The sequence below is a fragment of the Anabrus simplex genome, chromosome 2 (genome assembly GCF_040414725.1).
Source record: "Anabrus simplex isolate iqAnaSimp1 chromosome 2, ASM4041472v1, whole genome shotgun sequence".
NCBI lineage: Eukaryota > Metazoa > Arthropoda > Insecta > Orthoptera > Tettigoniidae > Anabrus > Anabrus simplex.
The window spans coordinates 181,702,358-181,727,603 of NC_090266.1; the positions used below are offsets into that span (position 1 = coordinate 181,702,358).

General features: G+C 38.8%; 1 protein-coding gene across 2 annotated transcripts in view; it reads left to right on the top strand.

The window, feature by feature from the left end:
- pug (pug C-1-tetrahydrofolate synthase, cytoplasmic) overlaps nt 1-25,246 on the top strand; it is a 629,281-nt gene that overhangs the window by 27,830 nt on the left and 576,205 nt on the right. For both annotated transcript variants that reach the window (XM_067140458.2, XM_067140459.2), the window contains exon 2: nt 19,510-19,578. In XM_067140458.2, the coding sequence (XP_066996559.2) occupies nt 19,520-19,578 (59 nt within the window). In that variant the 5' untranslated portion in view covers nt 19,510-19,519. The remainder of the gene's footprint in view (nt 1-19,509; nt 19,579-25,246) is intronic.

Consider the following 25,246-nt stretch of genomic DNA (forward strand, 5'->3'; position numbering starts at 1 on the left):
TTGTCCTCTTGAATTCCAACTTTATCTTCAAATTGTGATCTTTCCTACTTTAAAAAACACCACTCAAAAATATTTGTCTGCTAATGTCATTCCATGCTATCTCTTCACTGACGGCTGGGAGCCGTGACAATGTTACTTGTCCCTTGTTGCTGTCTCTTGCTGCATCAAACTTGTGTCACTCACCACTTTGCTCCATGACCTGCATCACTCCGCACTCTCACACTATGAACTTAAAACCGAACGCGCGGCCCACTAACCTTGGCCCCTCTGACATCATCGACAACTCTTCAAGATTCTAGGACCTTCAGCTTTTCTGTTCCCCTCATTTCCACTCCGTCTCAAATAATATAAATTGACCATTGTCTCGCCCAAACCTTGAGTTCATGTTCAGCTACAGTAACTTGAGTGTTGAGATGAAGCTTCAATCAATCAATCAATCAATCAATCAATCAATCAATCAATCAATCAATCAATCAATCAATCACTACTGACCTGCATTTAGGGCAGTCGCCCAGGTGGCAGATTCCCCATCTGTTGTTTTCCTAGCCTTTTCTTAAATTATTGCAAAGAAATTGGAAATTTATTGACCATCTCCCTTGGTAAGTTATTCCAATCCCTGACTCCCCTTCCTATAAACAAATATTTACCCCAATTTTTTCCTCTTGAATTCCAACTTCATCTTCATATTGTGATCTTTCCTACTTTTAAAGACACCATCAAAACTTATTCGTCTACTGATGTCCTCCCACGCCATCTCTCCACTGACAGCTCGGAACATACCACTTATTGCAGGTTATAAACTTCATTTTCCTTGTCCGTATTGAAGATCTACTTGTGATACAATTCCTTTAGTTTTGCCAATTGCCATCTTTTCAATACAATAAAAATATATTACAAACTTACATATTTATTATGATGTTTACATGGTACATGTTTCGCTCCTTTTCGTGAGCATCATCAGCCAAACTATCATTAATCTAAGATTGTGTAAGATCATAAAACAATTCTTTTGGTTCAAGATTACTCCTATAAAACTAATTGACAATCTTATAACATTTTAAAAGTCACACAACAATAAAATTATGTCTTACGTTAACACTTTTTGTCTAAAATCTTCTTCAGTCCAAACATTTAATCGCCAAAACTTATCCGGTGAACATCTTTTAAAATTGTTTAAAAATAATAATAAAATAAAAAACTTTGAAATCTGGCTAGTTGTGTTGATTCCCGTTGCTTAACTTGTATAATTGTCATTAAAACTTCATAACAGTATTGAATATTTTCTGCAGTTGATAATTGTCATTATGGTCGATAAACTTGTTCTCGTTGCTGAGTAACATTTATAAAATTTATTGGTATTAATTTATATTATCAATGGGTTAAAATTGTTCGTGAACAAACTTGTTGATGAAACACTTTTTGATGTGATATTGGATTTAAATTTTCTCGAACGTTCTATAATGGCTCGTTGGTGTATCTGTAATGAAAGATAAAAATTATATGTTTATGGTTTCGATTGTATTTCTGTATAACATCTTATTGGAAGAATTGTCACTTACTTTCCTTTCTGCTGCGTAATTGTTTGGTGTTACTCCTAGCCTCTTGAGAACTACTTGTTATCCTGTTTGCACTTCTTGTGTTGTATGAGTGAGTGTGGATGAGTTTACGTTTTGGCGGGGAGGGGGAAGGGGAAGTTAAGGTAGCTGCAGTAGACTGTATAGGGGATAGTCTAGGCGAAGTGAGGGGAGGAGTTGAGTTTGTTTGTGTCAATAAGCCATTAACTTTTATCGGATTAAAATGTTTATAGAATTTATTTATACCTGATTTGAGTATTTGTATTAGTTCCGGTAATTGTAATAAGATGGGATTCTTTATTTCTATTTCGTCATTTAGGTTTTTATTTTTATTGTATTGTTGATCTAAATGAATGTATATGTTTTCCAATTCCGTCATTTCTTTTCCTTTTTCTACTCTTCTTAAGATTTTTAAATCCCTTTCAATAGTTGTAAAACTATGTCCAGTTTCTTGCATGTGTGTACTCATTGCAGAATGTTTCCGGTGTTTGGCTGCATTTACATGTTCAAGATATCTTATTATAAAGCTTCGGCCAGTCTGGCCAACGTATGAAAAATTGCACTCTGCGCACGTGAGCCTATATATTCCAGATCCTTGATGTTGATTACTATTTGTATTAACTTTATTGTCTTCATCATCATTTCATCCTCATTACGACGCGCAGGTCGCCTACGGGAGTCAAATAGAAAGACCTGCACCTGGCGAGCCGAACCCGTCCTGGGATATCCCGGCACTAAAAGCCATATGACATTTCATTTCATTTTTTTTGTGGTTGAAGAAAACGTTTCGGTTCGTGTTTTGGATCTTGAAGGCAATGTTAATATTTTGTTTTTTGATGGTATTAGTGATTTGGTATTTAGCTGGGTTAGTAAATGTGAAAGTTGCAAGTTTGGATTTTTTATTTTTATCTGGTACAAGATTAGTGGCCAATTTTATTTTCACCTTATTAATGATTTTGTTAATCATTTCTATTTTGTAACCGTTATTGAGTGCTAGATCTTTTATAAAATCAAGTTCTTTCTTTAAATTTTTGTTTGTTAGTGGAATTTTTAGGGCTCTGTAAACCTAACTCAAAAATGCTGCCTGTTTGTGAGAGTTGGGGTGGAGTGACTCGTTTTTGATCGTTACTGGAGTAAACGTCGGTTTTCTATAAATCTGGAAGTCAAATTTGTTTCCTGCTCTCTTTACATTTATATCTAGGAAACTTAAGGAATTGTTCCTTTCATCTTCCTTAGTGAATTTTATATTACTCTAATTTATTTAAGAAATCCAAAATATTATCACTGTTGTTCAGTTTACTGTCTATTATAACAAACGTGTCATCCAAAGAAACAAAGTATTTAAATACTTTGGATAGACAAGTGCATTTTACAATGGAATCTGAAGATGATAGGACTTTAAATTATTTAGATTTGACAGTTACTAGAAATTCTGGTCATTTTGATTTTCAAATTTTCAGAAAAGCTACTCAAACAGATACTATTGTCAGAAATGACTCCAATCATCCAGGTCAACATAAAAAGGCAACATTTTACAGTTTAATTAATAGAGCTATGAACATACCTATGTCTAAGAAGAATCATAATAGAGAGATAAATATAATCCATCAAATCGCTCGTAGCAACGGATATTCCAACAGATTTATTAATAGAATGATAAATAAAGTGAAAAATGAACCTAAAACAACTTTAATTAAAGAGCAAAAAGAGAAAAAGAAATTCGTAGTTCTAACTTTTCGAAATAAGCACTCTTATCAACTGGCTAAAATTTTCAGGAAAAAGAACATCAATGTCACATACAAAACAGATAATAATACTAATAAGATAACTTTCAATTCAGATAAAATAGAGAATAAATGTATATTTAATAAATCAGGAATTTACAAATTAACATGCCAAACATGTAAACAACGATACATAGGACAGTCCGGAAGAAGTTTGGCTATAAGGTACAAAGAACACGTTAATGCGGTCAAACATAAAAGATATTCGGCAATGGGAGAACATATGGTTGAAATGAATCATAAATTTACAGACATTTCCAGTGACATGAAATTATTGCATTCGACCAAAAAGGGAAAACTGATGAATGTTTTGGAAAATTAAGAAATTTACGTTACACAAAAATGTAATTCTGAAACAAGTTTAAATGAGAAAAGTACAGAAGATAACCCACTGTTTAGGCTAGCATATAATCATTTAAGGAACAAAAAGAAGGAGAAAAGAAGAAAAACTTGAAGATCCTAAATTTGTATAGTGTTCTCATTCAGTTCAACCAAAATTGTATGTATTGATCATTTTTATAATATTTCATAAGTTCTCTTTACTCTTTGATATGATGTATTGGGACACAATACTCCTTCAAATTGTAAAACAAAAGATTGTGTCATATTGTGTTATTCTTTGATCTAACCACTGATGAAGTGAATGGTTGAGATTTCCCAAAACATGTATGGTTTAATAAATAATGTTTCTTTCATTTAATGAGTGTATTGATCAAGGCGGATTTAAATAAACTATTATAAATAGTTATATTATACATTCAGACCAGTCAATACGGACCAAACACAATATTAACCTATCATGGTTAAGTTTATTAACAGTCACATACCACTTAGTCAAGCAGCTCGTCTCCTTTCTCCCAAGTCTTCCCATCCCAAACTTAGCAACATTTTTTGTAACGCTACTCATTTGTCGGAAATTGCCCAAAACAAATTGAGCTGCTTTTCTTTGGATTTTTTCCAGTTCCTGAATCAAGTAATTCTGGTAAGGGTCCCATACACTGGAACCATACTCTAGTTGGGGTCTCACCAGAGACAAATATGTGCAGAGATCTGTACCCTTTATTTACAATTCCAATTTATGTGATTACCCAAATGAAGATCTTTCCTTATATTAATACCTAGGTATTTACAATGATACCCAAAGGGAACTTTCACCCCATCAACGCAGTAATTAAAACTGAGAGGACTTTTTCTATTTGTGAAACAACCTGAATTTTATCCCCGTTTATCATCATGCCATTGCCTACTGTCCATCTCACAACATTATCGAGGTCATTTTGCAGTTCTCACAATCTTGTAACTTATTTATTACTCTGTACAGAATAACATCATCTGCGAAAAGCCTTATCTCTGATTCAACTCCACATATGATTGATATATACATAAGAAAATATAAAGGTCCAATAATACTGCCTTGAGGAATTCCCCTCTTAATTTTTACAGGGACAGGTAAAGCTTCACCTACTCTAATTCCCTGAGTTCTATTTTCTAGAAACAGAGCCACCCATTCAGTCACTCTCTTGTCTAGTCCAGTTGCACTCATTTTTGCCAGTAGTCTCCCATGATCTACCCTATCAAATGCTTTAGACAGGTCAATTGCGATACAGTCCAGTTGACCTCCTGAATCCAGGATATCTGCTATATCTAGCTGGAATCGTACAAGCTGGGCTTCAGTGGAATAACTTTTCCTAAACCCAAACTGCCTTCTATGAAACTAGTTATTAATTTTGCAAACATGTCTAATATAATCAGAAAGAATGCTTTCCCAAAGTTTACATACAATGCATGTCAAACTGACTGGCCTGTAATTTTCAGCTTTATGTCTATCACCCTTTCCTTTAAATACAGGGGCTACTATAGCAACTCTCCATTCATTTGGTAAAGTTCCTTCATGCAAACAATAGTCAAATAAGTGCTTCAGATATGGTACTATATCCCAACCCATTGTCTTTTAGTATCTCCCCCGAAACCTTATCAATTCCAGATGCTTTTCTAGTTTTCAACTTTTGTATCTTACTGTAAATGTCATTGCTGTCATATGTAAATTTTAATACTTCTTTAGTATTAGTCACCTCCTCTCTCTGGACATTATCCCTGTAACCAACAATCTTTACATACTGCTGGCTGAATACTTCTGCCTTTTGAAGATCCTCGCATACACACTCCCCTTGTCCATTAATGATTCCTGGAATGTCCTTCTTGGAACCTGTTTCTGTTTTAAAGTACCTATACATACTCTTCCATTTTTCACTAAAATTAGTATGGCCACCAATTATGCTTGCCATCATGTTATCCTTAACTGACTTCTTTGCTAGATTCAATTTCCTAGTAAGTTCCTTCAATTTCTCCTTACTTCCACAGCCATTTCAAACTCTCCTTCTTTCCAACCTGCATCCTCCTTCTTAGTCTCTTTACTTCCCTGTTATAATATAGTGGATTTTTACCATTCCTTACCACCTTTAAAGGTACAAACCTATTTTCACATTCCTCAACAATTGCTTTAAACCCATCCCAGAGTCTGTTTACATTTTTATTTACCGTTTTCCACCGATCATAGTTACTTATTAAAAACTCCCTCATGCCTGTTTTATCAGCCATATGGTACTGCCTACCAGTCCTAATTTTAATCTCTTCCTTGGAATTTGAAACAGGGGAACTGGCTCTCCGATTTATCATCATTCCTATCTCCAAGGTAAGAGGTTGGAAAGAGAACATTTTAATACTTCACAGTGAGGGACTTCCTGCTAAACTTCTCTGTGGAATAATATTTAACTATATATGTTAGTGAAACAAGTCTACAATCCACTTGGGGTGTAAGAAAGGTGCAATAGCTGTGTCATCTACTTTTCTAAATTCATCTGGGTAGGCTTCATTCATATATCGAAAGATATAAATTTCCTTTTGCTGCCCAACCAAAATTGTGTAAGATGATCTTTAAAAGAAATGGTGAAAAATCTTCATATACAGGTGTTAAAACTTTACTTTCCAGCTTGTAATTTACTCTCTATAATGGATCTTCGCCCTGCAAATACCAATTATATCAACGAGAAATGTCTGGGTTGAAGGGGCAGTTACTGGCACTAGTGCACAAAATCTCACTTGTACAGTGAGTTTGGGTGCTATGAGGTGTTTCTTACTGTCTATAAATTCACTTCGGACTATTAAATGCTAATCTTCTCGTAGCTCTCTAAGAGAGCGTGTTCAGGGTTTCCATTTTCTTCTTTTGTATAACCCATCTCTGTATTCCATAAATATTAAAAAAATGGGGAGAACAAGGTGCTAAACTGGTTGAGGGGAAATACCCCTTCATTTTCATGAGGAAACACTTTTTAAAATAAGTAAATATGAATATATTGAGGTATTGGGCTTAAACTGTAAAGATTCCCTTACTTACACAAAAAAATAAAAATAAAAATGGGGGACTTGTTAAATTATTAATCATACAGCTTACTCTTACACTCAAGTAAGATTATTGTGATGTGCATCATAAAGTTAGGATTTCTTTGAATGATAATATTTGATGTCAAAAAAAAAAAAAAAGAATTAGGTTTAAACTAATGTTAGATACATTGAGACTATTTTCTAATCCCAGATTACATCTGAATGTTGAGAGAAATGAGTTTAATTCATATTAATAATGTTCTTAGAGAAACTAACTATATTATTTATCTTTCCTTCAAAATTTCGCCACTTGTGAATGTCTTATTCTGTTTCTTTCCAGAACTTATCCCTCCTTTTATCGTCCCCGGTATACTCTCAAATTTCATGGCATCCGGTAGCATCTGCTCATTGTCGTATTGTGCCTTCATTCGGTTGCTCTCCATTCTCAATCTCTTCTGGACAGTGGAGTGTATATCCTCTAGTTCTTGTCAGATCCATGCCGTACTGGCCGGTAGGGGCAGGAAGGTCCTCAGGTCGGCCAAATACTAAATCCATTGGGAGGCGCAGTTCTTTTCCAAACAGTGCCCTTGCTTGTGTGGATTCTGTGGCCTCATGCACTGCAGACCCGGTATGGCAAGACGGATAGGAGAAGATGACGATCCTAGTCTGGCTTATGCTCGGTGATGTCTATTTGCAGGTGATTCTCGATGTTCCTGTTAAAAGAAAGCAGGCTTCTCTTGATCTTTACAATGAATCTCCACTTGCCAGTAGCCAGTGTTCAGATCCAGCCTAGAATACACTTCAACCCTGTTATTGTGTCTTCAGTATCATCAATCTGGGATAGCGGGAAGCTGCCCTTCTGTGGGATGTTCACTGTCCTGTAGTCTCGACACAGAACTGAGTAAAGTCGTCCTTCTTCTTCACCAATACTACCGAGGAGTTGCAGGGGCTTCCCAAGGGTTCTGTTACTTGCTGCTTCTTCATTTCTTTAATCATCTGGTCTACTTCATGTTGCTTCACGAGCAGAACTCATCAAAATGGAGGTTTCTTTTCCAATTTGTTTTATGTTGCAACGACACAAATAGTTCTTATGGCGACGATAGGATAGGCCTCAATTAAGGTAAAGCACCAGCATTTGCGTGCTGCAAAAAAGGGAACCCCCACAGAAAACTATCTTCAGGACTGCCGACAGTGGGGCTCAAAGCCACTATATCTCAAATGCAAGCTCACAGTTGCACGCCCCTATCTGCACGGCCACTCACCTTGATCAGCTCACTGTCACCCATATCAGTTCGATGTTGTACGAGTTTCGTCCGCCTGAAGTTGTTGCTGTTCAGGGAGATGTCCTGAAACTGCAACAGTAGTTCTTGAAGCTTTTACCCGTGTTCTGTGTTGTCGCAGAATCTCTCATATACTTTCTGCAGGGCCTCCGGCAGGTTCCATCCTGCTCTCACTCCTATATCGGCTTGCAGTGGCCAATCTGATTCAATGGCTTCACAGCTGCCAATTTATACAGCGGGCTCTCAGACTCTTAAGTTTTGCGCCTTGGTGGGTGGCGATGTTGTTATCATTCAAGTTGGACAGTCAAGTCTAAGGATAATGAGAGGTGTTGATCAAAGTCTTGGCTATGAGTAATCCCTTTGTTTGAATGTTCTTTTACATGTCTGAGACAGGCACTCTGTGCTTCACTGTCCTATGCCCCACAGAGTATTCCATCACTGTCTCACCTTGGAGAGGCGTTATCTCTCTTGTGGCAGTAACCAGGCTAAGGTTCATGTGCACGTGCCAAATTCTCCACTGCCGCGCAACCATTGGTTTGACGATTATCCTCGTTGCTCTGGTGTTGATCAGCATGGTCTGAACTGTGCCGTTGATGACTATTATCTACCATCAGGATGCTGCCATTGCACAGTGTGCATTTTTCCCAATCTAACTGGACAAAAATCATTTTTCAACTTCTTGACTTGGGCCAAAATATGTACTGACTTATGTTCTTCACTGTACAAGAAATATTGGGATGTATAGCTATTTGTAATGACTAAATTCATAAACAAACCACAACTGTTTTGTTTTCTCATTGTTGTTCTTCATTTGCATTGAAGTTGGCCTTCTTAACAGACCTGCAAGTGATACTAAATCAAAAATGTTTGTGGAAGGCAAGGAAATAAACAATACAGATATGTAGTTTCGCATGAGGTGAAAATCTATATTGACGACAGTAGTTTGACCCCCTTAAAGATGATTACATTTTAAGATCTAAACGTAAGAGCATTCTTTTCATAACACTAACTTTAAATAGTTATAAAAAGAAAATGACTGTGTCCGACAATATTAAAACCATGTATGTCTGTATCTGTGAACTTCTGAACATTTGAAATATGCATTCATTTTTTGAAATTATTTGCACTAATAAGAGAAATCAGTATTTCAGTGGCGCTGCATAGGCTATCCAGATGGCATCTTTTTCAAGTTTGGTACCAGAACAGCATGGAGTCAAGGAAAGATGAAATGTTCAGATATATAGTACATTATTTAAGAATACAAGGTATTTTAGGTGATCTGGAGCAGAAACTTAAAATAAACATTTAGGGTGTTTTTGAGGAAATTTCTCCTGTAGTGGACAAAATGTCATAGGCACTCTGAGAGATTCATAGAAAGTAATTCTGAATGGCTGGCTGGAAATTTAATTTTTCCAGAAGTAATATGCAACCTTCAGGCTACACTTTCAAGGGGTGTTGTACTTGGCCCAAGTGTGGGTAGAAAGGGGCGTCCTAGGAAATAATTTAGTTACAGCAGAGCTAGAAGTAAAAGAAGGAAGAAAAAATCATTGCTACAAAACACCAGTGTGCATGACATTTCTTTCATTGCCCAACTAACTTATGAGCTGCAGAAAAGAGAGATGATGCAGAAATTTTTAAAGATCTTTTATCAGTGTATCCACAGAGAACCACAAATATAAAGAAATTGAGGAAGTCGAGCTCTGCATCAAATGCTGTCCAGTATAGCAATGAAGGGGCACTGGATAGTCTACAACAGTATAAAATTATTCAGTCTTAGGCCAGCACTAGAAACTGCAATATTTATCTACCTTATTACAAAATTTAAAACTGAAAAAAAGTTATCTGTCGACAGAAGCAATTACAGTGCAGCAAAGAAATGTAATCACATCAGTGTTTTATAGGCATTATTGCACTGTCCTTCTTTTAAGGTACTTTTAATGCTGTTATCACTAAACAATTTCCCAGGACATCGCCTTCTACCCTTGTTAGGCCCAGGTACAACTCCACTTGAAAGTATAGACTGAAAGTGGCATATTTCTTATGGCCAAATTAAATTTCCTACACAGCAATTCAGATTTCCTGTCTATCATAGACCTTGTGACATTTTGTCCATCGCAGGAGAACTTTACCTGAAATCATCCAAAATGTTTCTTTATGTTTCTACTCCATATCACCTGAATCACCAGAAATTCTTTGTATTCTTAAATTATGTACTATATATATGTGAACATTTAATATTTCCTTGACTCTGCACTGCTCCTTTACCATACATGAAAAAGATGCCATCTGGATCATCTATGCAGCACCACTGAAATAAATTGATTTCTCTTGTTAGCGCAAATAATCACAAAAAAGTGAATGCATTTTACAGAAGCTCAGAAGTTCACGGATACAGTCATGTATGGTTTTAATAGAGATCAATAGAGTAATTTTTTACTATTCTGTTTGAAGTTAGCATTATAGAAAGAATAATCGTATGTTTACATCATAAAATGTAATCTTCATGGGGGATCAAACTACTGTCAACAATATCGATTTTCTCTTCATCCAATACTATGTGCCTGTATTACTTATTTCCGTGCCTTCCACATACAAAGATCACCCATTTAGTATCACTTGCAGGTCTGTTAACATGGTCAACTTCACTGTGACTGAAGAACGGCAGCGAGCGAGTGAAGTACTTGGAGTTCGTTTATCTAGTCATAACAAATAGCTGGCAAAGACTTAAAAGCCATTCATCCCAACATTCTATGTAGTGTCAAGAGCATAAGTCAATACATATTTTGGCCCCAAGTCAAGAGGTTAAAAAAAAATTTTTTTTCCCAGTTAGATTGGGAAAATTTCACACTGTGCGTTGTATTATAATCTCATTACATGGGCATGGGCTGTTGGAGCTTGACCATCTTGAGGCAACCGTTGCCCCATAAGGCTGGCTAATCATAATTTCCCTGACCAGTGTGTGTCTCGTCCATTCTGACGTCAGCTGGAGGCTCTTGTCTTTGATGGTCTTCACAGGTCCGGCTTATGTGGCCCCTGTTGCCACATCTCCAGCAGTTGACAGATCTTTGGGACGTCCACTTTCGTGAGCATTGTTCCATTACCTCATTCGCTACGTTCTGCTTGGCTTCATAGAATCTTCTTGCGGCTTCAAGGAAGTTTGTCAGGAACTTATTATTGTATGGTTGCGTAGTTTCATCCAGTTCCAGGTGGTACACTCAAGTCTAGTTTTGATGCCTGCTTTGTGACCTCGAACTCCAATGTGTGACCGAGAGAATCCCGTTAGTCTTGTGGTATGCGAGGCGAAGGGCCTGTTGAGTATCTGTATCAGTATATCTGTGATCAAGGAACTCTTCTTGTGAGATGGCTAGGCCAGGTAGACGAGACGGGTGGCCTCTGTCTTGAACTCGTGTAGCATCAATAACCTTGAAAGGAAATGATTTTGGATCCACCTTATTCAGTACTACTCAGTTTCATAAAATCTTTTAACTAATTTTTAATGTTATTAATATTAACATTTACAAATCCCTCATTTTATTTTACACGTTTTATCCTTTGTGTACCGGGTGAATTGGCCGTGCGGTTAGAGTTGCGCAGCTGTGAGCATGCATCCGGGAGATAGTGGGTTCAAATACCACTGTCGGCAGCCTTGAAGATGGTTTTCCATGGTTTCCCATTTTCACACCAGGCAAATGCTGGGGCTGTACCTTAATTAAGGCCACGGCCGCTTCCTTCCCACTCCTATGCCTTCTCTAACCCATCGTCGCCATAAGACCTATCTGCAGTGCGACGTAAAGCAAATAGAGAAGGGGGGAAAAATCCGTATTGTAGGACTTTTTCAGCCAATTCAAATGATAAAACCATCAGATACATGATTAAAAAGCTTTTCAAACACCAAATATTGCATCTAAACAATTTCATCTTATACACATGATATAGGCGTTTTGGGCTTATGCCGTGCCAAGAAAATAAGGTGAAATTATTTACATTTTGCAGAGAGCTTTGCTCTGCCTCTTCAGAAGAATATTTTGACTGTTCATGAGGAAGACTTCTCCAAAAATGACAGTTTGAGTTTAGACATTACTAATAGAAGTGTAAGTGGTACAATCATTTGTCACCAGATGGTTCACCTCATGTGGTACGGCGCTAGCATTCGAAGCGGAAGCTGATGTCACTATCGGAATCAGTCTGTGAGAGGGTCACATAACAGGTGTACACACATAATGAAAATATGACACTGACACTGACACAAGCATGGAATGAAATGTCTGGTGATGAGGAACGTACGAATTTGGAAAACACTGAAACGAAATAACAGTAGTGAAGAGGCAGGTAAGGGAACTACCTATGTAATCCTTAATGGCTGGGAACCATATATTACTTAATTTATAGTCATTGTCCCTGTTGAAATTGTTAGGATTTCTATGTGTTACCACAGCTTCCTGTGTATAATCCTGGATCTGTAGTGTCTAGTGTGGGTAAGAGCTCGAGCATCGTGGAACACAACATCATGACCAATCAGCTTTTGCTGATTTGTCTGTCTGGTTAAGATGAATATTTCATTCATGTTCCTTAATACGAGTACGAATGGACCGGCATTTTTGGCCAATGTATACCTTGCCGCAAGTACAGGGAATTTTGTATACCCCAGGACGTCAAAGTGGGGAATGTTTGTCCTTGGTGTTACCTATACTGTGAGCAATTTTAGTGACTGTGCCAAACATGGTTTTTATATTGTGTTTGTGGAGGACCTTGGCAATTCCATTTGTGGTGTTCTGAATGTAAGGCAAATAGGCAGTTCCCTTCACTTCTTTCTATGAGCTTTTCTTGGTCGTCCCTCTGAGATGCAGGGCTCTATGAATCTGCACATCGCTATAACCATCACCCTTGAACGTGACTGTGAGTGTGTCCATCTCCTCCTGGATATATGATGGCTTACAAATTCGCATCGCCCTCTTGGTGAGTGTCGTGAGACTGCCTTGTTTTTGTGCTGGATGGTGGTGAAAATCTGCATGAAGATTCCTAAGGAGCCGTCCGGTTTCTTTCTTATTAGAACAACCAAGAAAGGAAGGTATCCGTCCGACTCCATCTCCATAGTAAATTTAATTGAAGGATGTTGCTGATTTAGGTGATTTAGAAATAAGATTCATTTTCTCAGGACCTTCTGCCCAGACCACAAATGCATCCTCAACATACCTCCACCAAATCATAGGTTTGACGGGCACTTAGCACACTGAGGCAAAATGCTGGCAACCAGGAATGAGGTAGCTGGAAAATTTATAATGTCCAATAACGGACCATTTATATTGGTATTATAAATTTACTTATTCGGGACAAATATTTCAGGTTCCCTATTGGAATCAACATCTATATCATCTGATGGTCAGTCAGCCATCAATTGTTGGTAATGAGACAAAGTCTCTCATAGTGTGTCCGGCTCCATGGCTAAATGGTTAGCGTGCTGGCCTTCGGTCACAGGGGCCCCGGGTTTGATTCCCGGCAGGGTCAGGAATTTTAATAATTGGTTAATTTCGTTGACACGGGGGCTGGGTGTATGTGTTGTCTTCATCATAATTTCATCCTCATCACGATGCGCAGATCGCCTACGGGTGTCAAATCAAAAGCCTGCATCTGGCGAGCCGAACTTGTCCTTGGACACTCCCGGACTAAATGGCATACGCCGTTTCATTCTCATAGTGCATTGGCATTGCCGGTGGCTTCAGTTATCCTACACAGTGGCCATGCGTTTTGGTGGGTGTGCTATTTACCTACTGATGAGCCCAACTTAGCACACTGGGGCGAAATGCTGGCAACCAGGAATGAGTTAGCTGGAAAATTGATAATGCCCAATAACGGACCATTTATATTGGTATTACAACTGACACTGCCGGACTGAGTGGCTCAAAGGGTTGAGGGGCTGGCCTTTTGACCGCAGCTTGGCAGGTTTGATCCTGGCTCAGTTTGATGGCATTTGAAGGTGCTCAAATAAGTCAGCCTCGTGTCAGTAGATTTACTGGCATGTAAAAGAACTCCTGCAGGACAAAATTCTGGCACCTCGGTGTCTCCGAAAACCGTAAAAGTGGTTAGTGGGACGTAAATCAAATAATATTTTTATTATTATTATTATTATTATTATTATTATTATTATTATTATTATTATTCACAACTATAAAGACAGATTAGAGATCTTTGCACCTTTTGTGCTTCTTGTAGTGTTTAGGTGTCCCATATACTTGTAGCTTTCTCTTTGGCTTCACTTTCCCGGTTGTTATGGTGAGTATCCAGTTTGTTAGGCCCAGTGACCCTTCTCCGAGGTGTTTATGGGACTTTTATCCAACCCAAATTTCATCTGGTTGAATGATCGTCATTGAAGGCAGTCAGAAAGGAAAAGCACCACATACTCTGAAGCCAGATGAATGCAGTAACCTGCAGTTAATTCATATTGTGACTGTATCGGCACAATTAATATTTATTTCAAATGATATGCTCGGTAAGGAAGCAGGCAGCAAGCTTTCTTTGTGTGGATGTTGGGAGAAGCATCAGATTGTGCAATAGGACGCCCGCCAGCGTGGCGCCTTACACACCCACTGGGTGGCTTAAAGAATCCCCGAACTAGGCACACGTCATAGAAGAAGCAGCAGAAGAACACTATTTAGCGACTCCATATTGAAAAACAAATGCCAGCGTACACCGATGCCAAAGCGATCGGGCCAATTTTAATGTATTTTCGGGTTAAATAACGCTTGGTTAACAAAAATGCATCCGTCAGAGCGGTAGAAATAATATTGGCAAAAATTTAAAAACAGGAGTTATAGTAGAAGAGATTCTCCAAGGTAAAGGCACTTGAGAACAGCTTATGTAACTGGCTTAGCGTACGGACGCGATGGGTGAAACCAGATGTCTTTGGGGTATTCACCATTTCCCCTTCGATCTTATTAATTAATTACGGCAGATCCGCCGAACATAATCAACTCCGCATGGCATAGCGCACTTGTGCGTAACATAGCCACACAATCTAGCATATTGCTGATTTCAACAGGCTGGTTTATCCAGGAGAGGTCAAAATAAGAGTGGGGGCGAGGCCCACTAGCCACCCCTATTCTCGGTTTGGCTATAAGTTGTTGCAGATTCTTGGGGGAGTCTGCAGTCGAGAACGAGCTTCAGAGGTGGAACTACGGTCGGTTCGTGAGCGATATCTACCTCTTCTTTGCCTGAATAACTGACACAAAGAAACGGGAGTGAAGTTCTAAAAATGTTTTCCAGTGTGCAGTGATAGTAGGAAATGTAACTATATGACAAAGATATTTGTGCGACATCCGATCGCGAAGTAAACTCTGAATATTTGTCATTGTGTCGTAGGTAGTGACTGTGAAAAGTGGAGTACGCTGTGGGGATCAAACTCCGGACGGAGAACGCTCATCACGAGGTTGATGTCTGTAGCAGTGAGGGAGCTCATTTTTCGAGGAGTATAATTTTGGGATTTGGGAAACTCTGTTTCAAAAGAAAAGCAGTCGTCGTGTGAAGAAATACTATAAAAATAAATCCATGTAAAATTGAGAATAGGATTTCAGGACCAAATTATCACACTAAGTCACGGGGAGTGATAAGTGCAGGATCTGAACGGACAGAAAATTGGGAGGACGACGATTGATTTAGATCACGGAAGTAGGAGGTGATAGACTTGGGAAGGAGGAGATCATGAATGTTCAACTCGCCTAATTTAAATGAAATAGACTAGCTGAGATATCCATAATAATTAGCATCACGTAACTTGCATCGGTCATAGAACGGTAGAGGGGAAGTTTGATGGTGTCGAGTGATCAACCAGTGTGCAAGATTGTGAAAATATAATGTCAGTGATCTGTTTACCAGGAAGATGGATTATGCCAGCAATGTCATCAAACTCGTAGAACCCAGGACTGCACGAGCCAGCGACATGGAGTGAGCACCGATGGCAGGCCCCCGGGAAACTCCGGACGGGGCCAGAAAACACCAAAACTGTTGAGTAACGAGCTATTTTCTTCCAATGTTAGTATTTCCCCTTGTAAATAGAGTTATTGTAAAGATAGGGTTAATGATGATGTAATTGATAGGTTAATTACCTGGAGTGGTCGGATGACCCTTGTTTAATTTGATTTATGTAAGTAGATATGGGAAGGAAGTGAACCAGGAAGGATGTATAGAGTTTGGGACCCCTTTTAGAGGCTGCATGGGCATGCTATACTATATATTTTTATTATGAGTGCTGAGAAAGATTTGAGGGGGAAAATAAGTAGAAAATTGAACAGGTTAATGCCGTAAATTTCATCTGCGTGACTGCATACGAGCAGGGATTAGCAGGTGACAGGATAATTAACATGTGCCTATACAGAAATGAATGTGGAATAGTGACAGCACTAAATTCATAAAAGTAGAGGCAGTAGTTTTGTTTTGCATGCTAGTGTATAAGTTTGGCTGTAACTGAAGATGTTCGAGAAGATATGTGCGGAGGTTCGAACACGGCCCCCCCCCCTACACATTAGTTAGGCTAATAAAGAAGAGATTTACTAGTTGAATTTGATCATGTCTGAATATTATCATTATTATTATTATTATTATTATTATTATTATTATTATTATTATTATTATTATTATTATTATTTTCTTAATGTAATTTGATCGGTGTTTTTATACCGATACATTTCGAGCTACAGGTTAGAGGATTATTATTATTATTATTATTATTATTATTATTATTTTCTTAAAGTAATTTGATCGGTGATTTTATACCGATATATCTCGAACAATAGGGTAGAATATGACAGGTACACAATCTCGCCTCAGAAGGCAGAGAACTGGGAATATTGCTGTGGTCAGTGGCTGATGTGTGGTGAACATTAGGAAGGAGAGGAGATATAAGTTGAACTCCAGACCTCCAGGGATACGAGAGAATGTGATGTGAGTTAACGGTCGAATTTGAGAAGTAATTCTCGTGTATTGAAAGTATGTGGGCTGGCTTGAGCAATGAATAGATTGTGCCAGTTTCTAATGAATTAATTTTATAGACACAATATCCTAGCGTGAAGCAGGTTGGTTGGTGTCTTTAGCTTCCAGACAGTGGAAGGAATGACCGCTGTAATTTATGAGCCAGGAGGAAGGGAGCGACTTGCGAGGGTAGGTCCCGGCACGGGCGAAGAAGTTGGTCGTGCTAACAGGCTGCCTTGCCTTTTGAGAAATAATGACAGCAGAGTTCTGTAATTGCCACATATGCCGTAAGCCACGAACCACGAAGCAATGTAGATGTTCCCGTTGTATGACAGTGTTCACATGATTAGGGTAAATTAGGGTTTGATTGCAGGATCTTTGATGGAGACGAACATAGTCTCCAGTTCGAACCTCGACTGCACATAGACAGGACGACTGCTCGCACAAGTAGCGGGTGCTGTGAGATGAAATACAGCCATTTTTATTTTGTGTTGTGGTATAATATATGTTTCTTTTCAGGGTGTAATCTTGTTTTGTGTTAAGTACTGTTCTGCGCGAATTTAGACTTCGTGAAATTTCACTGATAGTTGTTGTAAGTGACGAGTTCGTTGTCAAGCCTGTGTTTGTTTGACTTTTATTTCATTTTTCTTCTAATTAGTGGAGACGCGTAACCTTATTTTCTTTTCCATGGTTTAAGTAAAGCATATGATTATTTCTCCAGTATACTTTTATTCACGTATAGATATTTGGTGGTGGTAGATGTAAGATAAACGACCACTCTGGGGGTAGTTGAGTTAGTGTAAGTAAATTTTAACTTAATGATGTGGGATTCGGTCCCAGGGGATACTGGTATTTGGAGGAAAATGGTTCGTAATTGTAACTGTAAATAGGTAATATGTGTTATATTTTGTTTTGTGTAACACTCAACAGTTTTAATGTTCAACGGGTGATAGACAACAAAAACCAGAGGTAGAAACGTAGTATGTCTACAAGTACGATCATCCTTTGGGGATGTGAATTTTTTTTGTTTTATGTCAAATTAGGTATCCATCAGGTTGTTGGTTCGGATGGAAGTTTTTCTTTCATCTGAAATATTATTAGGAGCTGTGGTCATACACATAGAAATTCTAATAATAATAATAATAATAATAATGTTATTTGCTTTACGTCCCACTAACTACTTCTTAAGGTCTTCGGAGACGCCGAGGTGCCGGAATTTAGTCCCGCAGGAGTTCTTTTACGTGCCAGTAAATCTACCGACACGGGGCTGTCGTATTTGAGCACCTTCAAATACCACCGGACTGAGCCAGGATCGAACCTGCCAAGTTGGGGTTAGAAGGCCAGCGCCTTAACCGTCTGAGCCACTCAGCCCAGCATATATATATTCTAATGGAATGTGGATGAAGTTAGCTGATGGATGGTAGCACGGATTTTACCGTTGCTAAGTTCTTGTCTTCATTTTGTCAATTTATATTTACTTTACCAAGGATGTCATATTGTTTGTATAGATTTCAACGAGCGCCTTAGTAAATGGGAAAAACTTATTTGTGCTTATTCTTTACCGAAAAACAAGCATCCAAGAACCTCTTCCATTCATTGTAGGCCTTTAAGTTAGTTTAATAGCCTCTACATGCCGCGAACGGTCTTTGACCCTGAGGAGTCCGTGTTCAGACCTCAGGAACGGGAGAGTAGCTTTGACCTGGCTGTGCTGTATGGCCGATAACTTCTCATGTGAGTGGATTAACGATACAATCCCAATGAGGGGAAATCGGCACAGGCCGAATAGGTCCCTTGACTATCGACTTCCGTGGAGCATGGTCCCACGTGTTCGTGACCCGAAAGGGTTGGTTTGCTGTCACATGGTCCCATGAGTAATGGGGGACGGTGGGAAAGGTTCCAATATTTATTCATTCTTTCTTTCATTTTGTCCGTTCAATGTACACGTACATCTACTTACGATAAACAGTACAGGTATACATGCATTTCAAAATGCTCTGCCAGACAATGTCCTCTTATGAGGAAATTAGAGTTCCAGTATGTGATTGCTCTAGACTAGAAAGTATTTTTTGTGAGCAGATGTGATGTTTCCATGAAAATATGAATATGTAATACAACAGTTATAAGATTATATTCATATCTTTACATTTACAGCATAAAAATCTTATATAAGAGAATGATTCTATAATAGGCTTGGTGCTTCTCCATTGATTTGATGTGTTGAAGTTTGTATTCACTGTTTCATCTAGAAGTACAAGAAAGGATGTAGCAAGATAAAATAGTATATTCTTTCCATTATTCCTTAAGATACTAATTAGATATATCTTTTGTGTTTTCAACCACAATGTGCACAGCAACAGCAGCAACCTCTGCAGCTGTACCCCGACCTTAGAAAGTTCAGTCTTGTTGGAGGTGAAGATACAAATTGCAGTGTTAGTGTAACATCCTTATCTCCTTTGGACCTGTTTAGTTGTATCTGTGACCAGTATTCATTTCTGAACATTTGTGACCTTCGTTCAATTTTGCTTTCAGGTATTTCAGTATGGCAGCTACCGTTGTTGAGAAGCAAGCTCGTCTGCTTTCAGGCACTGAAGTAGCTCGGTATGTTCTTTGTATTTCTATTGGCCCTTTGCATGTTGAAGAGCTCAGATTTGTAAGCAAACTGCGTATTCTTTCCCACATTTCTAAATGTAAGCAGAAGGGTTATACTTTGTAAAGCACGCATTGATAAGCATTTTTAACTTTATTTGATAGTGCTTATAAATGCGTATTTCACAGGAAACTGTTTTTACTTGCTTAATGTGTGATTTTGAACTAAAATGCCACATTTTACCCAAAGCTGTATTTTTATTTATCAGTTAGCACTGATTCTCTATTTATCGGCTTTTATTGAAGGTAAAAGTAAAGAAAAGGTTCGATGAGTGTAAAGGGGGAAGCCCCGGGATGACGTGAAATTTTACTCGGTTGTCAAAATTTGTAGAGAAGCTTGGGATGCCCTGCTACACCAAGTTTCTTCTGTGATTAAGCAATCCAATTGGTTATCGATATGTTGTCACATGTTGGGTGAATCCGAGTTCTAAGCTGTGAACTATTAGGTCATTCTGCTACAGCCTTCAGTGTGTTAGTTGGACATCATACATTGGTTTTACGAGGTGAGTGTGATAGGTGGTGTAGTTAAGTTACGGAATGTCACCCACAAATTCTCTATCAGCATTGTTGTGCAAGTATGAAAACAAGTTTGGATATACTATTTTTAGTGAGGACAGAAAATTGTTATTCTGTTTAATTTGTGAAAAAAAAAAGTGTTTCTCAAAGAAAAAATATGGTATTGTGCAACATATTAATACAGTGGGGTATAAAGAGGAGGTTGGAAAGAAATCCAAGTTAAATCAGCAGCTGATTACAGGTAATGTAGGTAAACAATCGAGTTCAAGAGATACGTTTTCCAGAGACTTGTGTTTAGCATTAATGAGATCTGATGTTCCATCATGGAAAATGAATAATATGCAACTTTGGTTATTTTTAGAAAAATACACAAACAGAAGGGTTCTTGATGTATCTACATTGTGTAAAAACTATGTTCCAGAGTGTTTTCACAATGGAATTTGTAATATTTGGGATAAACTGAAGCACGAATAAATATGGATTTCTGTAGATGAAACCACAGATGCAGTAGGACAGTGTGTGTAGTGCAGTAGTTGGTTCTGTGAAAGCAGGCAGCAGATTGTTTCTTCCTAATATTGTGACGTGTTGGCAAGGTAAATAAATGATGGCAGACACTGGTAGCATTTTACTTCTAAGATTTATTATCTGGTTACTAAGACTACACATTAACACACAGGATTACAGAGCTCACAACTTACACTCATGACACACAATTACACAGTACACAAACTCTCTCTCTTGGTGCTCACTGCGAGTTGGTCTTGCGTCTTGGGGCGCAGCTGTGAGCCGGGAGATAGTGGGTTCGAACCCCACTGTCAGCAGCCCTGAAGATGGTTTTCCGAGGCTTCCCATTTTCACACCAGGCAAATGCTGGGGCTGTACCTTAATTAAGGCCACAGCCGCCTCCTTCCCATTCCTATCCCTTTCCTATCCCATCGTTGCCGTAAGACCTCTCTGTGTCGGTGCAGTATAAAGCAAAAAAAGAAAAAAGAGTACTCGCTACTTATTTACACTAATACACACGGACTACGGTCACCAGTACTACAGTCTCACTAGTCGGTATTGGCACTGTCTACAGTTCGCAGCCCGCGCACGATAGTCTTGCCCCTCAGCATGATGTTCACTGCCCATACTCCAGCAGAACTCAGTTCACAGCCCCATGTCTGCACCCAGTGTCTTCTTCCATGCCGCGTTGGAACGCGACACTCGCTCACAGCAACTGGCCACAAGAGACACACACACACGACGACAGGCAACAGAAGTAGTCTTCAGCTCCAACAGGCGAACACTCCAGTGGATTGCCCCACTCAACTCTGGCTGTAACTCACTGCAACCTTCGCTCTCGTTCGTTTGCTGGTTGAGCTCCAAGTGGGCTCATTGCCAACTCACTGACTCCACTCACTCACTAATTGAGCTGAACTCACGATTGGACTAATTCACAGTCGTCTGTCACCTTCATATAAGCAGACCAAACATTCCAGAATGGTCCGTAGTTAGATACATATAGAAAACACCAACCTCAGCGCTCTCGTAATTTCCATGCTGAAGTTGTGCTGGCGCTATGAGGCTCAAGGGAAGGGGCCAGGCTTACACTAGACTTGTTCATGATTAGTGCGGTCAAAGAGTAAGCGGACGGGCCATAGTGGGTGACATCATCAGCTCATCACAAATTGGCATGGCGGACGTTATAACCATTACAATATACAGATATTTGACTGAGTGAATCATTCTGCTGTTGAAATTTTTTTCCCATGATTCGTTAGCTTTCTTGTGGCTAGAAGGGATACATTGTGACAATGTATTGTTATTTCTCAGTGATGCTGCTCCATATGTTGTTAAAGCAGGAGCTAGATTAGAAGTTCTTTACCCTAAAGAAGACAAAGCAGAAAGATGGCAGGAGCATATCCAACAGTTGTATCAAGGTAAAGATGTAGATAATTTGGTTCTGGAACATGAAGAGGCTGTTGATGCTGATGAAATGGGAGACCCAATTTTGAGGTCAGAGTTTGACAGAGCTGTGAGTGACCTCAATGGGAGCAAGGCACCTGGAATTGATGACATTCCCTCTGAATTACTGACTGCCTTAAGAGAAACCAGCATGGCAAGGTTATTTCACTTAGTGTGCAAGATGTATGAAACAGGAGAACTCCCATCCGATTTTGCGGAAGAATGTTGTTATACCTATTCCCAAGAAAGCCGGTGCTGACAGGTGTGAAAACTACCGCACCATTAGTATAGTATCTCATGCCTGCAAAATTTTAACACATATTATTTACAGAAGAATGGAAAAACAAGTTGAAGCCGAGTTGGGAGAAGATGAATTTGGCTTCAGAAGAAATGTAGGAACACGTGAAGCAATCCTGACTTTACGTCTGATCTTAGAGGATCGAATCAAGAAGGACAAGCCCACGTACATGGCATTCGTAGATCTAGAAAAGACATTCGCTAATGTTGATTGGACCAAGCTATTTATGATTCTGAAGATGATAGGGATCAGATACCGAGAACGAAGAATTATCTACAATCTTTATAAAAATCAGTCTGCAGTGATAAGAATCGAGGGCTTTGAAAAAGAAGCAGCAATCCAGAAAGGAGTGAGGCAAGGCTGCAGTTTGTCCCCTCTCCTTTTCAATGTGTACATAGAACAGGTAGTAAAGGAAATCAAAGAGAAATTTGGAAAGGGAATCACAGTCCAAGGAGAGGAAATCAAAACCTTGAGATTTGCCGATGATATTGTTATTTTATCTGAGACTGCAGAAGATCTCGAGAAGTTGCTGAATGGATGAAGTCTTGGGTAAGGAGTACAAGATGAAAATAAATAAGTACAAAACGAAAGTAATGAGTGCAGTCGAATGAAGGCAGGTGATGGAGGAAATATTAGATTAGGAAATGAAGTCTTAAAGGAAGTAGATGAATATTGTTACTTGGGTAGTAAAATAACTAACGATGGCAGAAGTAAGGAGGACATAAAATGCAGACTAGCACAAGCAAGGAGGAGCTTTCTTAGGAAAAGAAATTTGCTCACTTCAAACATTGATATCGGAATTAGAAAGATGTTTTTGAAGACTTTCGTGTGGAGCATGGCATTGTATGGAAGTGAATCATGGACGATAACTAGCTCAGAAAGAAAGAGAATAGAAGCTTTTGAAATGTGGTGTTACAGAAGAATGCTGAAGGTGTGATGGATAGATAAACATGGACGATAACTAGCTCGGAAAGAAAGAGAATAGAAGCTTTTGAAATGTGGTGTTACAGAAGAATGTTGAAGGTCAGATGGATAGATCGAATCACGAATGAAGAGATATTGAATTGAATTGGTGAGAGGAGATCGATTTGGCTAAATTTGACGAGAAGAAGAGATAGAATGATAGGACACATCTTAAGACACCCAGGACTTGTTCAGTTGGTTTTTGAAGGAAGTGTAGGTGGTAAGAACGGTAGGGGTAGACCAAGGTATGAATATGACAAGCGGATTAGAGCAGATGTAGGATGCAATAGTTACGTAGAAATGAAAAGGAAACGGGCGAGTTGGCCGTGCACGTAGAGGCGTACGGCTGTGAGCTTGCATCCGGGAGATAGTAGGTTCGAATCCCACTATCGGCAGCCCTGAAGATGGTTTTCCGTGGTTTCCCATTTTCGCACCAGGCAAATGCTGGGGCTGTACCTTAATTAAGGCCACGGCCGCTTCCTTCCAACTCCTAGGCCTTTCCTATCCCATCGTCGCCATAAGACCTATCTGTGTTGGTGCGACGTAAAGCCCCTAGAAAAAAAAAAAAAAAAAAAAAAGGTTAGCACAGGATAGGGTGGCATGGAAGGCTGCATCAAACCAGTCTATGGACTGATGACTCAAACAAACAACAACCACCCTAAATTAGTTCACCTGACGTGCTTTGCTCACGGTTTACATCGTGTTGCTGAAACTGTTAGAAGCAAGTATAAATATGTGGATCTTCTTGTCTCCAGCATGAAGAAAATGTTTTAAAGTCACTTATTAGTATTCAGTATTTTTGTGAACTGCTTCCAGCTACTTCTTTACCTCCTCAGCCAGTTTTAACTCGATGGGGTTCATGGCTAGAGGCTGCAACATACTACGCAGAACATTTTAGTGAAGTGAAAATAGTTTTGTATTCCTAAAATGCAGAAGAGCCTGCCAGAATGGCCACAGCTCACGAATGTATTGCTTGAAATGGCATCCCAAGAAAATATTGAGTACATCTATAACTGTTTGTCCAGATTACCTGATATTATAACACAGTTGGAAGCTTGAAATAATTCATTGCAACATTCACTTTCTCTGATAGAGACAATTTTAATGACATTATCTTTAGAAACTCACGGCATTGCTAAAAATATGCTCAGTAATTTGTCAGATATCACTGAAAAATCATGGTTACAAAATACTGTTACCTTTCTAAAAGGCTCTCTTGTGAAAAAAGAAATATTGAAGAGAAATTCACCAAAGGAGAACTGTGGTGCTTTTCACACGAGTGTGATGATGAGCAATGTCGAAAGAACGTATTCACTTTACAAATCATTCTTCACTGACAGACGCAGGTGCTTCCCACTAGAAAATCTCAGGATGACCTTCCTTATATTCTGTAATGGCCTTGAAAAAGGTAAGAGGTCTCTGAAGCAAATAATGTATTAGATTTTCCATGTATTATATTTCCCTACATTGGTGCTTATTTTTTTTATTTTTCTTTCTTATTTGCTTGCTTATTTTACTGTTTTATTGTGCTTATAAATCCAGGCCCTGGTCATCAGCCTGGGTCTGGTTGGATCCTCAAATAACACCACTGAAGATTATATGGTTTTAGGGAATTCACAAAAATCGGTGACGGGAGTATACTGTAATTATGAGTACCAGACAAGATTAGGAGTGAAGTAGTTTTGCTGTTTCTTTCGTGACCATAAGAGAAGCACATTTCATAGCATCCAGATGCACTAGCCATACTCTGTCATTACTGAGCATCCAGCAACTTCTATACTTTCACCACTCTAAATAAGACTGAAACTTCAGAGTATGTTGCATTATGCTCAGGTGTTTGGCTAGACATAAATGCTGAAATACTGCATCAATCAAGATAAAGTAACACACATTTCA